The sequence below is a fragment of the Notolepis coatsorum genome (genome assembly GCF_963971535.1).
Source record: "Notolepis coatsorum genome assembly, chromosome: 3".
Taxonomy (NCBI): domain Eukaryota; kingdom Metazoa; phylum Chordata; class Actinopteri; order Aulopiformes; family Paralepididae; genus Notolepis; species Notolepis coatsorum.
The window spans coordinates 201,317,990-201,334,057 of NC_140167.1; the positions used below are offsets into that span (position 1 = coordinate 201,317,990).

The 16,068-nt window shown below is 47.6% G+C and overlaps 1 protein-coding gene across 1 annotated transcript in view; it reads left to right on the top strand.

Annotated features, from left to right (window-relative positions):
- The window catches only part of plppr3b (phospholipid phosphatase related 3b), a gene marked incomplete at both ends in the record, with an annotated part of 55,573 nt that overhangs the window by 18,980 nt on the left and 20,525 nt on the right, over positions 1 to 16,068 (top strand). The window contains 4 exons of the mRNA XM_084311506.1: positions 5,486 to 5,615; positions 8,808 to 9,003; positions 10,687 to 10,744; positions 14,756 to 14,929. Of these exons, the coding sequence (XP_084167632.1) occupies positions 5,486 to 5,615; positions 8,808 to 9,003; positions 10,687 to 10,744; positions 14,756 to 14,929 (558 nt within the window). The remainder of the gene's footprint in view (positions 1 to 5,485; positions 5,616 to 8,807; positions 9,004 to 10,686; positions 10,745 to 14,755; positions 14,930 to 16,068) is intronic.

Here is a 16,068-nt window from a genome sequence, read left to right on the forward strand (position 1 = left end):
GCGCCGCGGGCTACAGCACAGACCGCTATACCAAGAGGTGAACTCACTGCTTTGTAACGTGTCTATGTGTGTTTTGAGGATGAGAGTGAGTTTAACCCACAGCACCTGTTATGGTTTGTAACCGACCCCAATCGCACAACACAAGACAGGTATGAGAGTAAGCCAAGAACTGGGCATTTATTGAATACAACAGAAAAGCGGCACTGTCCCTTTAAGGGAGAACACAAAAATACTAGAACAAGGAAAAAGGGCAATGTGCCTTTAAGAGGCGAGCAGGCTAAGGGGAAGGCTAAGGGAGAACACAAAATACTGGAAACAAGAATTAGGGAAAATGGGCACTGTGCCTTTAAGAGGCGAGCAGGCAAAGGGGCTAAGGCTAAAGGAACAGGGCCAGGGCAAAGGACAGGGCAGGAACAGGGGCACTGGAGAGGGGAACAGGGACAGAGGCCTGGGGAGGCGGGCTGGAGACAGGGACAGAGAAAACAGGGTTAAGGCCTTGGACAGGGCGAGGGCCAGAGCTGCTTACAGGGATGGAGTAGGAGCGCACAGGCTAGACGTCTGGAGTGGTGCGCGTCGGCCTGAAGAGCGCGCCGGCTCGGAGAGACGCATCCTCCCGTAGAGAATTAGAGAGCGATGCGCGTCTGGAGAAGTAGCGCGCCGGCTAGAAGTCTGGAGTGGTGCGCGTCGGCTTGGAGAGCGCGCCGGTTCGGAGAGCGCGCCGGCTCGGAGAGACGCATCCTCCCGTAGAGAATTAGAGAGCGATGCGCGTCTGGAGTAGTAGCGCGCCGGCTAAACGTCTGAAGTGGTGCGCGTCGGCTTGGAGAACGCGCCGGTTCGGAGAGCGCGCCGGCTCGGAGAGACGCATCCTCCCGTAGAGAATTAGAGAGCGATGCGCGTCTGGAGTAGTAGCGCGCCGGCTAAACGTCTGAAGTGGTGCGCGTCGGCTTGGAGAACGCGCCGGTTCGGAGAGCGCGCCGGCTCGGAGAGACGCATCCTCCCGCAGAGAATTAGAGAGCGATGCGCGTCTGGAGTAGTAGCGCGCCGGCTAAACGTCTGAAGTGGTGCGCGTCGGCTTGGAGAACGCGCCGGTTCGGAGAGCGCGCCGGCTCGGAGAGACGCATCCTCCCGTAGAGAATTAGAGAGCGATGCGCGTCTGGAGTAATAGCGCGCCGGCTAAACGTCTGAAGTGGTGCGCGTCGGCTTGGAGAACGCGCCGGTTCGGAGAGCGCGCCGGCTCGGAGAGACGCATCCTCCCGTAGAGAATTAGAGAGTGATGCGCGTCTGGAGTGGAGCGCGTCTGCTGTAGGAGCGCGTCTGCGCGGGGTCTGGAGTGGAGCGCGTCTGCTGTAGGAGTGCGTCCGCTGTAGGAGCGCGTCTGCTGTAGGAGCGCGTCTGCGCGGGGTCTGGAGTGGAGCGCGTCTGCTGTAGGAGCGCGTCTGCTGTAGGAGCGCGTCTGCGCGGGGTCTGGAGTTGAGCGCGTCTGCTGTAGGAGCGCGTCCGCTGTAGGAGCGCATCTGCTGTAGGAGCGCGTCTGCTGTAGGAGCGCGTCTGCGCGGGGTCTGGAGTGGAGCGCGTCTGCTGTAGGAGCGCGTCTGGCGCGGGGTCTGGAGTGGAACACTGCAATACCTCCCGTAGAGAATTAGAGAGCGCAGGCTGTGTCCCACTCCAGGCAAACGGTGACAGGTGGCGAAGGCTTGCACCTCGTCTCACGCCGGAGATGAAACAGCATACAGAATACAGAAACAGATACAGATAGGGAATCTCCCGTAGGAGCTTACAGATAGAGAAGGACCCGACGAGGACTGGGGGGGAGATCGAGGTATTTAAAGCCCACTGGGGCGCTAATTAGAACACACATCAGGTGCGTGATGGAAATTGATACTTGACTTAGAAGTGTGTGTTCGGCAAGGACCAATCAACACAGAATGAAAGGTAGTCCAAGGGTGTGGGCTGCTGAAGAGCAGACGAGAGTAAACGAACGCGAGGGTGGGGGCTGGAGAGGTGAGGAGACAGGGAATTAAAGGTCCAGGGAACAGGCGAACCTCACAGTACTTTAAAGGAACGGAGCGAGGCAGGGAATGCAATAAATAAACAACGACAACGCGAGGGCGGGGGCTGGTGAGGTGAGGAGACAGGGAATTAAAGGTCCAGGGAACAGGAGAACCTCACAGTACTCCCCCCTCCACGGGAGCCACCGGGCGACCCAAAAATACAGACAGAGGGGCAGGGGACATAAACAAGGCAACAAACAAAAAATTGGGCCATGCTAGCGGGGAAGCTACACCAAAAGTGGGGCTAGCAGAGGGACAGGGAAGCTGCCAGGGCACTGCTAGCTACAGGGCCTATGCTAGCTGTACTGCTACATTAACATAGAGGCTGCGCTAGCTGCCGGAGGGGCAGTCCTAGCAGTGGGGAAACTGACCTTGCTAGCTGAAGGGGCAGTCCTAGCAGTGGGGAAAACTGACCTTGCTAGCTGAAAGGGCAGTCCTAGCAGCGGGAGAAAACTGACCTTGCTAGCTGAAGGGGCAGTCCTAGCAGTGGGGAAACTGACCTTGCTAGCTGAAGGGGCAGTCCTAGCAGTGGGAGAAAACTGACCTTGCTAGCTGAAGGGGCAGTCCTAGCAGTGGGGAAAACTGACCTTGCTAGCTGAAAGGGCAGTCCTAGCAGTGGGGAAAACTGACCTTGCTAGCTGAAGGGGCAGTCCTAGCAGTGGGGAAACTACACAAAAAGTGGAGGCCATGCAGAGGGACTGGGTTAGCTGCCTGGGCATGGCTAGCTACAGGGCCTATGCTAGCTGCAAGGGCTGCATTAACATAGAGGCTGTGCTAGCAGCCGGGGCTAAGCTAGCAGACTGGGGCCATGCTGGTAGTAGAGGCCTGGCAAGCTGCAGGGGAGCTAACGAGGCATACAGGGAAGCTAACAGGGGAGACTAACAGGCTAAACAGGGGAGCTAACAGGGAAGCTAACAGGCTAACAGGGGAGCTAACAGGGAAGCTAACAGGGGAGTCAACAGGGGAACTAACAAAGGCTAACCTCAACATACACTGCCTGTGCTGGCTGGGGTCGTCGACTGGTCGGGTCGTACTGTTATGGTTTGTAACCGACCCCAATCGCACAACACAAGACAGGTATGAGAGTAAGCCAAGAACTGGGCATTTATTGAATACAACAGAAAAGCGGCACTGTGTTCGAATCCAGCTCACAGCTCCGGGGTTGTCACCAGCTTGGCTGGCCGTCTGCACTAATACAATTGGCTGTATTAGAGGGTGGGAGAAGCTGGCGGGGTGGGTCCGGGTCGTTGTAAACAGCGACTCCTACAGTTCGGTCGGGGCGCCTGCTAAGCGCGGATTGGACTTGAGGGGGATAGTGTGGTCCTCCCACACGCTACACCCTCTCAATGAGAATCCGCGCTGCCAGGTGAAAAGAAGCGGTGATTGGCTGGACGTGTGTCGGAGGAAGCACGTGGTAGCCTCCACTCTCCCAGATGATCTGACTGTGGGGGGTAAGTGCGCAGCGACCAGGAAGGGACTGGGAATTGGCATACGACTAACATTGGGATGGGAGAAAATCGGAGGAAAATGGAGGGGGAAAAAGACAAAAAAAAAAAAAAAAAAAGCGGCACTGTCCCTTTAAGGGAGAACACAAAAATACTAGAACAAGGAAAAAGGGCAATGTGCCTTTAAGAGGCGAGAAGGCTAAGGGGAAGGCTAAGGGAGAACACAAAATACTGGAAACAAGAATTAGGGAAAATGGGCACTGTGCCTTTAAGAGGCGAGCAGGCAAAGGGGCTAAGGCTAAAGGAACAGGGCCAGGGCAAAGGACAGGGCAGGAACAGGGGCACTGGAGAGGGGAACAGGGACAGAGGCCCGGGGAGGCGGGCTGGAGACAGGGACAGAGAAAACAGGGTTAAGGCCTTGGACAGGGCGAGGGCCAGAGCTGCTTACAGGGATGGAGTAGGAGCGCACAGGCTAGACGTCTGGAGTGGTGCGCGTCGGCTTGAAGAGCGCGCCGGCTCGGAGAGACGCATCCTCCCGTAGAGAATTAGAGGGCGATGCGCGTCTGGAGAAGTAGCGCGCCGGCTAGAAGTCTGGAGTGGTGCGCGTCGGCTTGGAGAACGCGCCGGTTCGGAGAGCGCGCCGGCTCGGAGAGACGCATCCTCCCTTAGAGAATTAGAGAGCGATGCGAGTCTGGAGTAGTAGCGCGCCGGCTAAACGTCTGAAGTGGTGCGCGTCGGCTTGGAGAACGCGCCGGTTCGGAGAGCGCGCCGGCTCGGAGAGACGCATCCTCCCGTAGAGAATTAGAGAGCGATGCGCGTCTGGAGTAGTAGCGCGCCGGCTAAACGTCTGAAGTGGTGCGCATCGGCTTGGAGAACGCGCCGGTTCGGAGAGCGCGCCGGCTCGGAGAGACGCATCCTCCCGTAGAGAATTAGAGAGCGATGCGCGTCTGGAGTAGTAGCGCGCCGGCTAAACGTCTGAAGTGGTGCGCGTCGGCTTGGAGAACGCGCCGGTTCGGAGAGCGCGCCGGCTCGGAGAGACGCATCCTCCCGTAGAGAATTAGAGAGCGATGCGCGTCTGGAGTGGAGCGCGTCTGCTGTAGGAGCGCGTCTGCGCGGGGTCTGGAGTGGAGCGCGTCTGCTGTAGGAGCGCGTCCGCTGTAGGAGCGCGTCTGCTGTAGGAGCGCGTCTGCGCGGGGTCTGGAGTGGAGCGCGTCTGCTGTAGGAGCGCGTCTGCTGTAGGAGCGCGTCTGCGCGGGGTCTGGAGTTGAGCGCGTCTGCTGTAGGAGCGCGTCCGCTGTAGGAGCGCATCTGCTGTAGGAGCGCGTCTGCTGTAGGAGCGCGTCTGCGCGGGGTCTGGAGTGGAGCGCGTCTGCTGTAGGAGCGCGTCTGTAGTGTGTGTGAACGCACATCGGTGCCAAGTGTGGGGACGCTCAGTTCACCTGACGTCGAGTTGAATGGGATCAGCCGTCTACTCGTTTATTAAAGAGGTTATTACCTCGGATGTCAGAATCAAACGCAATGTTTGATATATTGGTTGATGTATATTTCCTCAGATAGCTGGTATATTATTTTTATTTGAATACAGGCTTCAATAGAACTGACGTCAAAGTCTGGCACCAAGCGGAGCATAGAACGCTGGTGTTCTGACGTGATGACCCTTCCTTCTCTTATAGTTTCCTTGATGAGCTCACAGGCACACATGCACATGCACACACACTCACAACCGTGTACTTTAATAACATGCATTATGCATAATGTGTACAGCCTTGTTTTTAATAATGTGCATGACGGGCATATGCATGCATGCATACACAGATGAACACTCACTCACTCACTTACAGTACACACACACACACACACACACACACACACACACACACACACACACACACACACACACACACACACACACACACACACACACACACACACACACACACACTTGTTCCAGTAATTGCCTTTTTCCCCCCAATGATGTTGTGCCATCAGGTCATGATGGGTGAGGGGCTGGTCTACTGTATGCAGTCCCGTCTCAAGATCCGTCCGGGGGTGGAGGGGAGCATCAACGCTGGCGGGTGCAACTTTAACTCCTTCCTACGACGAACCGTGCGCTTCGTTGGTACGGTTCCACTCTCGTGTCAAAGCCTTTGACTCCGAAAATGTTCTCTTATTATTATTTATACTGTGAACCTGCAGTTTTTAGCCTACTGTGAAGTTGTCAGTGATATTTCAAGGAGGGATGGGTACCGAATCCGGTACTTTTAAGGGTATCGACGAATCACATCGGTACTACCGAGTACAGATTCACGTGACATTTAAAAAAAAGAGATTAAGTCCGATGACGTCAACATTTAATTGACTGCGAAACTAAACCTATGAAGTGTGCCGCACGTTCATGTCAACGTTCACGCGCACAATACTCTCTTACCTAGGATTTGACTTGATTCAACAACAACAAAGCAGTCGGGGAAATGGCGAGCCGAAAACGATCGCAAGTGTGGTTACACTTTACAAAGCTATAGGTGCAGACAACGCTCGCTGCAATATATATATATATATTAACAAATTGTTCTAAATAAATAATAATGATAATAAATAATTGGAAGTTTGGATTATTATAATAATTTTTTTTACAACTGAGGTAGGTAGATTACATTTTTAAACACTAAAGTACCGAAAAAAGGTACGGTCGGGTACCGGTATCGGTTCAAATGTGAATGGTACCCAAACCTAATTTCAAGTTCCAAGTTCTGTTTTATTTGTCACATATAGGGTACATGTACATTATAGTGAAATGCTTGGTTCTGTATGAGCCTCCTGAGATTGTGCTTCATACAGCAAAAATTAAAAGAGTAAACACTATACAAAATATACAATATACAAAACTAAAATGTACAAAATAAGAAAAGAACGAGGTAGAATAGGTAGTGCAAATTTGTAGGAATAAATAGATATAAATATGGTGTAATGTTTAAAAAGCGTAGTGAATGTTCAAGGTGAATGTTTAACCTCTTAAAGGAAAACTCCAACATTTTGGGAAATTAGCTTATTTGCCATCTACCCTGGAGTTAGACAAGAAGATACACACCTTTTTTCTTCTCTGTGCATGCAGTAGGAGTAGGAAGACGCGCACCGCTAGCCTAGCTTAGCATCAGTCACTGGAAGTAGGTTCCTCCATTAGCCTAGTTCCCAACGTCTTCCTACTCCTACTGCATGCACAGAGAAGAAAAAGGTATGCATCTTCTTGTCTAACTCCAGGGTAGATGACAAATGAGATAATTTCCCAAAATGTTGAAGTTTTCCTTTAAGCCCGGAGCCCTATTTTCTGAAAATCCGCCTAAAATACATACCTATGTAAAGACTGCTCCACTTCTACAAGGACCATTTGCATATTCTTGGTATCTAGGGACATCTATGGACCTCAGTGAATGTATTCCCAGTATTGTGTCTATTACTAGGCTTGCTTAAATTATGATGAAACAAAGGAGAATATGAATTATGATTTTTCATTGCATATTTGACAGTGAATAACACCATGCTAAAAATGACCAGACATGAAAAACTGCCACTGAGCTCGTTCAGTACCTTCTTGAGATCACAAAGAATCTAAGGAAATTAATAAATGATAAATGATTAAACAGAAGGTTTTGTAGATACAGTACTGAATTCTCCCATCCGGACCAATACAATTTGAAATATTATTATTAGTGCTGTCAGGCGATTAAACAAATTAATCTAATTAATTACAGGATTTGTAATTAATTAATCTAATTAATCGCATTTTTATCGCATAACCATTTTATGCCTGATATTCTATATTCTATAATCATATTTCAAATTGCATGTGTCCGGATGGCACAATTCAGTACTGTATCTACAAAACCTTCTGTTTAATCATCTTCCATCTATTAATTTGCTTAGATTTTTCAGGTCTGGTCAATTTGAGCATGGTGTTATTCATAGTCAAAGATAATTTTTTTTTATTGATATACTCATTTGGTTCATTACAATTTACTCAAGCCTAGTAACAGACACAGTATTTCTGACATGGGAATACATTCCCTGAGGCTGAGATCCATAGATGTCCCTATAATCAGATACCAAGAACATGCAAATGGACCATATAAAAAAAGTCTGTAAATGTGTATTCTACGTTCTTATGGAATGAATGAGATAAAAAAAAAATAGTTTTTTAAATTAATTTTGAGTTAATTTTCATAACGCGATAATTTGCTGTGTAATTAATTAATCTAATTAACGCGATAAACTGACAGCCCTAATTATTATAGAATATAGAATAGCAGGCTTATAAATTACCTTATTGGGGCGCCCCAATGGCGAACCACATAGCGCGCTCAGCCGCAACACGGCCGACCCGGGTTCGACTCCCGAACCCGTCGTTATTTGCCGAATGTCTTCCCCCCACTCTGTCTCCCATTCCTCCTCTGTCTCTCTCTACTGGACTGCCCAGTAGCAATAAAGCGATAAAATGCCAACAAATAAATCTAAAAAAAAAAAAAAAATGACCTTATTCGCACATTTATCGATTGTGCCAAATCTTATCTTTCAAATGTCTGAGTTCAATTTGGATTTAGTATCACCAGGCGTGCATAAGGAACAGAGAATGAAATCTACTGTATATACAGTAGGTTTTTTAATGTTGCAAGAGGTCCACCATTTTGTAACTGATTTCAAATCGGATTGTTGCTAAATGCTCAAAATAGGGGAGACAAACTAACTGCGCTCCAATATATGCCAATAATGTTCAGTTTTGTGGTATATTATCCAGAGTAATAAGAGAATAAAAAAATATTCATAACAAGTCATTTGCTTGCCGGGACCTAGAGGCCTTTGGGAAGTGTATTTTTTATTTTATTCCAACGCTCATTGAAAGCTCTGGATGTCCTCTTCAAAATTGCCTTAAAATGACTACAATTCAGCGACTTCCGGTAATTCAAAATGGCGGAACACCACATAAAAAAAAAAAACTAAAACCTCACTAATAACACTTTAACCTATTGGTAAACAAACGTATCGATGAAAATATACATTATAACTGCTGTTGTGACATGGTTATGATGTTTATTCTTGAATACGTTTGAAAAATAAAACGATAATTTTGTCAGACAGTCTGGAGAGAGATTGATTTATGACGTGATGATGTCATCTGCCGGTGGACCGCGCGGGCGGAAGAGGTTAAAGTGTGTGCATGAGGGCGTTGCGTGCAGTGAATGTAGAACGGATGAGTTAATGTTTTGATTCATCGGTCTCCTTCCACCTCCTCTGCACACCTCTCCCTGTCTCCCTCCAGGTGTCCATGTGTTTGGGTTGTGTGCCACGGCCCTGGTGACGGACGTGATACAGCTGGCCACGGGCTATCACACCCCGTTCTTCCTGACCGTGTGCAAGCCCAACTACACCACGCCGGGCGTGGCCTGCGACAAGAACCCCTACATCACCAGGGACATCTGCTCCGGGCACGACCAACACGCCATGCTGGCGGCCAGGTAGAGGACCACCACATCAGGCGGCTGGGTATAGCGTAGAGGTCTAAGCACACGCCTACCACCGCAGAGACTCTGGGTTCGAATCCAGCTGACCAAGCGGTACCCCCGGCTTGGTCAGTCGTCCCTACCAACACAATTGTCAGTGTTCGTGGGTGGGAAGCCGGTGGGGGTACGAGTCCTGGTCGTTGCAAACAGCGACTCCTACTGGCCGGTCTGTTCAAATAGCGTGAGCCTCTGCACGCGTTACGTTTTCCCAGTGAAACTCCTCGCTGTCGGGTGAAAAGAAGCGGCTGGCGACTCCACATGTATCGGAGGAGACACCCTCCCCAGACCGACAGTAGGGAAATGCGTGCAACGACCAGGAAGGGAATTGGCATAACGACTAAATTGGGATGGGAGAAAATGATAGAAAGACAAAAAAAGAAGAGGAAAACTAAAATAATGGAAAAGAAGACCACGTCCCCAACTAACATGAACACCATATTTACTGTGAACTGCTCTTACAGACCATACTTTACAGCAGACTTGATTTTTCTTTTGGGCTTCGAAAAGCTTCGATGGCCGTCGACTATAAACACACTTCTTCAATCAATAGTTAAAAAAGAAAAACCACTAACCTTCATACTGTCTTTTACTATCATGCACTTTGCTACTAAATAATCTTCCTTGCCTATAATACTACATACTATGCTAATATGTCTTTACTACTATGCACTCAACACACCAAAGTTTCAACACTGTTTTATGAACATTGGTCCTCATTCTCGAACGTATATACGTAAAACTTACCAAGGAATTCCGATTTACGTAGTTATTTACGTAACTAAATTTACATACTTATTCGGCATTCTCGAACGGCTTCATATTGTAAATTCTTTGTAGGATTTACGTAGGATTTTATGTACTCGAAAGGGTAGTATAGTAAATCGGACAGACCTGTGTGCCCCTGTGGTTTCAACATCTTTCTCTAGGACAAGTCATTGGGGATTGCCGATATTACAGACATCCGTGGAATTAAATAATTATAATGATAATTAATACGACAATATTTCATTATCATTAACAATTATGTTTTGCATTTAGTCCTGATTCAATGAGGCATTGTGAGCATTACACACACACACACTGCAAACTAAATAAATAAGAACGAAACCGATCGCCGCGGATATAGCTACTGTATAGTCTAATATACTGTATTAATATGGCATATATTGTCTTTTCTATGATATTATTTATTAGATAAATTAGATTAGATTAAAATGTATGCAAATGTAGCAGTAAAGTGCAACAGCAATGTACAGATGATTCAACTGGGTACAAAATATACAAATTAGTACTACTGAGTGTAGTGCTAATCAGATGTATGTACAGAGTTGTAGTATAATAAATAAAGACAGTATGACTACTACTGGCCAGCAGCGTAACTAGTAAGAGTAGAATATGTACAGATACAGATATAGTAAAGGACTATGTGCAAGTGAACCTACAGTAGATGCTCCACTGAGTTGCGTCAGCGTGCAATATGGGTCTATTTTCTCCTCTCCTCCATAAGACTAACGGGAAACCTTCCTCACGTCGCTCCTGAACACGGTGATCAAGGATCCATGACATATGTCGTATTTATTGATCTCATCCAGTGTTTGGTCTCAACCGCTAATGCATCTCTATTTTCTCCCTCGCTAGGAAGACATTTCCCTCCCAGCATGCAACTCTTTCTGCCTTTGCTGCCGTTTACATATCTGTGAGTACAGCTCTGGGTACAAGGGAATGGTTGGGCGGTGGGGGTGGGGGTGGGCAGGGCAGAGTAGAGTATGTCTACTGTACTACAAGTCACAGATGTTTGGAAGAAGATGCAGCTATCGTTTTGAATCGGATGTCATGTACCACAGATGACCACAAGGATTAAGCTTGTCTGAATATTTCTGAGTTATGCAGTGATGTGGTTATCGGAAAAGTAAACGGACTATCTTTTCTGTGTGAGGAAACCGTACCTTTATGGCTGCGCTGCGTTCATTGTCGTTTCCAGACGCTGGGAAATGAAATTATTAAACTTGTTTTCAGTGCTTAACCCTTTCACTACCACACTATAGAAGGCTGACCTTTCACTACCACACAACAGACTGTTCAAGTCAAGAGTCAAGAGTTTTATTTGTCACGGCATACAAGTATACAATGAAATGCGGGTGGTCTTGCCCGCAACGATGTGCATAATACAGTAGTAATAACATATAATAGAATCCAATAGAACAACATTGTGCAATAAAACAAGTAAACAGAGTAGGGCATATCGGTATAATGTACATAAGTTATTTACAGAGCATGGTAGGACATGCTAGGTCCTGTGGTAGTGCAATACACTGTTAGCTACGGATGAGGCACTGGGTCTTTCTGTACATGCTATTTTATACAATCTCAGGTTATACTATACTATTCTTAAAGTGACCTTTCCTTAGTGGCCATAAGTGTGGGCGTGTGCAGCATGAGTGTGTGTGTGCTCATGTTAAAGTGTGTGTGTCGTGTGTGTGTGTCGTGTGTGTGCTCATGTGTGCTTGTGTGTGGAGAGTTCAGTGTTCAAGGCTCTGATGGCCTGGGGGAAGAAGCTGAGCCGAAGTCTCTCTGTCCTAGTAGCTGGTGTTTGCAGGCGTCTGCCTGACTTCAGCAGCATGAACAGGCTGTTGTTGGGGTGGTGAGGGTCTTTCATTATTCTGCAGGCTCTGGATTTGCACCTCTTGTTGTATAGAACCTGCAGGGGTGGTAGTGCAATACCCGTGGTACGCTCGGCTGAGCGCACCACTCTCTGTAGGGCCTTCTTGTCCTGTGCCGTGCTGTTTCCATACCAGGCAGTGATGTTTCCAGTCAAGATGCTCTCTACAGCTCCGGAGTAGAATGACTGGAGTATCTTCCCAGATACTCTGAACTTCCTTAACTGTCTCAGGTGGTAGAGGCGCTGCTTCGCCTTTTTTACTACTGTGTCTATGTGTGTTGACCATGTCAGATCCTCTGCGATGTGGACCCCCAGGTACTTAAAGCTGCTCACCCTGTCCACGGTAGCCCCGTTTATCCTCAGTGATGTGTGTGTCTCCTGCTGTCCTCTCCTATAATCCACGATCAGCTCCTTGGTTTTACCAATGTTCAGGAGCAGGCTGTTGTCCTGGCACCAGCGTTCCAGTACCTCAACCTCCTCCCGGTAGGCCTTCTCATCGTTGTCCGAGATCAGCCCCACCACCACTGTGTCGTCCGCAAACTTCACTATGGAGTTGGAGCTGAACTTGGCCACACAGTCGTGTGTGTATAGTGAGTACAGCAGGGGGCTCAGAACACAGCCCTGGGGGGACCCGATGCTCAGGGTGATGGTGTTGGAGGTCTGACCCCCCACCCTGACCGCCTGGGGCCTTTCACTCTGAAAGTCCAGTATCCAGGCGCTCAGAGCGGGGCTCAGACCCAGCTCGATCAGCTTGTCCACCAGTCTGGTGGGGACTATGGTGTTGAACGCTGAGCTGTAGTCAATGAACAACAGTCTCACATAGCCCCCCTTCTGACGGTCTAGGTGAGAGAGGGTGCTGTGCAGTACTTGGGAGACCGCATCGTCAGTGGACCTGTTTGGCCTGTATGCAAATTGCATAGGGTCCATATCACTGGGGAGGGAGGCACAAATGTGATCCTTGACCAGCCTCTCGAAACATTTCATGGCCACAGAGGTGAGTGCCACCGGTCTGTAGTCGTTGAGACCTGTTGGGGAGGGTTTCTTTGGTACCGGGATAATGGTAGACATCTTGAAGCAGGCAGGGACCACTGACTCCTCCAGGGATCGATTAAATATGGTGGTGAACACAGGGGCTAGCTGGTTAGCACAGGACTTAAGTATACGTCCTGTTATTCCATCTAGGCCAGCAGCCTTTCTGGTGTTCACCTGCATAAATGCTCTTCTCACACTGTGTACCGTCAATGAGAGAGCATCCCCGCCCCCCCCACGGATGCCCCCCCCCCCCTCCACAACAGCCGGCGCGCCAGTGACGTCACTAGCCGTTGAGCTAGCGGCGCCGCTGTTTGCACCAAACCGCGCGTAGAAGGTGTTGAGCTGGTCCGCGAGGGAGGCGTCGTCGCTCCCCATTGAGGGGGCGCTGACTTTGTAGTCAGTTATCGTCCTCAGTCCCCGCCATAGGCCTCTTGTGTCATTCTGTGCCATTTGTGCCTCCATCTTGTCAGCATACGTCTTTTTCGCAAGTTTAACAGCCTTGCGCAGAGTGTAGACTGTTGTCTTGTACTCTTCCATGTTTCCTGACTCTCTGCCCAGGTTGTACAGACGGCTTCTGTAGTGTGGTAGTGAAAGTGTTAACCCTTTGCAGTGTGGTAGTGAAAGGGTTAACCTTCTGTAGTGTGGTAGTGAAAGGTTTAACCTTCTGTAGTGTGGTAGTGAAAGGTTTAACCTTCTGTAGTGTGGTAGTGAAAGGTTTAACCTTCTGTAGTGTGGTAGTGAAAGGTTTAACCTTCTGTAGTGTGGTAGTGAAAGGGTTAACCTTCTGTTGTGTGGTAGTGAAAGGTTAACCTTCTGTAGTGTGGTAGTGAAAGGTTTAACCTTCTGTTGTGTGGTAGTGAAATGTTTAACCTTCTGTAGTGTGGTAGTGAAAGGTTAACCTTCTGTAGTGTGGTAGTGAAAGTGTTAACCCTTTGCAGTGTGGTAGTGAAAGGGTTAACCTTCTGTAGTGTGGTAGTGAAAGGTTTAACCTTCTGTAGTGTGGTAGTGAAAGGTTAACCTTCTGTAGTGTGGTAGTGAAAGGGTTAACCTTCTGTAGTGTGGTAGTGAAAGGTTTAACCTTCTGTAGTGTGGTAGTGAAAGTGTTAACCCTTTGCAGTGTGGTAGTGAAAGGGTTAACCTTCTGTAGTGTGGTAGTGAAAGGTTAACCTTCTGTAGTGTGGTAGTGAAAGGGTTAACCATCTGTAGTGTGGTAGTGAAAGCGTTAGCCCTTTGTAGTGTGGTAGTGAAAGGGTTAACCTTCTGTAGTGTGGTTGTGAAAGAGGCTAAAAGATATTGGGGAACAATTATATAATATTATTTATTCAATATATTAAGGGGAAATAATAAAAGTATAGGTAGCACCGGTGGAACTTTCTACGTATGAGTGTGATTCTGATTCTGGTTTCACACACTACAGGTTGATTGACTTGCAACAAACAATGCCGTTTACAAATGACAGAATTGCATTCCAGCTGCTCGAAACTATTTGGAATTGTAACCCAAGTAGTGTAGCAAGAGGTAAAAAGTTAAAAACACGCTGCCCCTGTTTTGGCAGATACACAATATAGAATTCATATCCTTTTCTTCAGACATGGTTGTTAAAGAAACACTCCACCCCCCCCCCCCAAGAAATAAATGCTGATGTCATACATATCCCATAACTATAAACGGTGTTGTAAAGCGGGTGTGACATGTATTGTGTGGAAGAGGTGGAATGTGTGATGTCACAGGGTTCCATTAAGTGTCAAATAGAGCTCTGGAAAAAAGACCAAGACCTTTTAGTGAGTGATTAACACTTCCTGGGAAAACCATATTTCATAATTTCACTGAGCTGCATTTACCACGTCCTGTATTTTTGTATTTTGGGCAAATTTTGTAGCTTTGAGATATGGGTGTGATGTGAGGGTGACACTTGTTTTAGACTGAAATAATTTAGTTTTATGTTTAGGCCACGATTAGGGCCAAGTATAAACGTGAGGTTAGAACTGATAGACTGTGCTTAATTTCCCTCTCCAGATGTACTTCAACTCTACCATCTCAGACAGCACCAAGTTACTGAAGCCGGTGCTGGTGTTTGCCTTTGCCATAGCGGCGGCGCTGACCGGTCTGACCCAGATCACTCAGTACCGCAGCCATCCCATCGACGTCTACGTGGGCTTCCTCATCGGAGCTGGAATAGCGGCGTACCTGGTGAGTACCGTGTTGCCATCAGGATCAGAGAAGCGTTCATTTGACAATCCTTAAAATTACCTACGTAGGGCAAAATCAAATCATAAATCAAATGTATTTGTAAGGCCCGACAACACACATTAATGTCCCCATGGGCCGGACACGTCTTCTTTAAACAAGTCAAGAAGAAACATCACAATAAGTCAAGAACAAAACAAGAACACCATAAGGTCCAACAAATTTAAAATAAATGCAAAATAAATGAATGAATGCAAGCACCCACAGACATACCCCACGTGAAGGTAAGGGAAAACTCACTAAAACCTAACAATAGGAAAAAATGCACCACAGGCAGTGTGGAGGAGAGAAACCTTAGAAGGGCCATTCAAGGGGGGATCTCCCTTCTTAGATGTCGGTGATAGTAGTGTTGCAGACGGACAGTTGGTAGGCATGCACTCATGTGTGTAGTGAAACACAGATGAGTGCATGCAATAGCAACTGAACATTTTGAAAAATTAAAGATAGAGCTGATAGCGATAGCAACTGAACATTTCGAAAGATTCATCATCATCATCATCAAACCTTTATTTGAATAGGCAGGTTAATTAAGAACAAGTTCTTATTTTCAACAACGGCCTATTTGGGGGTAAAAAGCCCCCTAGGGGAAAGGGGATGGGGGATAAAATCAAATAAATAAAAATAAAACACAAAGGAACATTATTAAAAAGGCAGGACATACATACAGAGCAACAACTGAACTGAACAACAACTGGCGGACAACAGAACAATAGTGGCAGCATGGTGTTAGCACATGGAGAAACATCTACATGAGTGCTCTAGGGAGTTTGTTAAAGTTTCCTTAAACAATCAGATTGAAATAAACGTTTCCATATTTAAGGTTTTTTGTAGTGTGTTCCAGCTATCAGCTGCTGCGTACTGAAAGGAGGAACGGCCTTGTGAGGAGTTGGCATGGGGGGCGTTTACCAGGATATGTGTGGCTGACCAGGTGTGGTAATTTGAGAGTGGACGAGGGTGGACTAGGCGAGTAAGGTAAAGGGGATTACGGCCTGGAAGTGTTTTATATACAAAGGCCAGCCAGTGGATGTTGCGTCTAATCTCCAGGGAGGGCCAGTTTACTAGGGAGTATAGCTCGCAGTGGT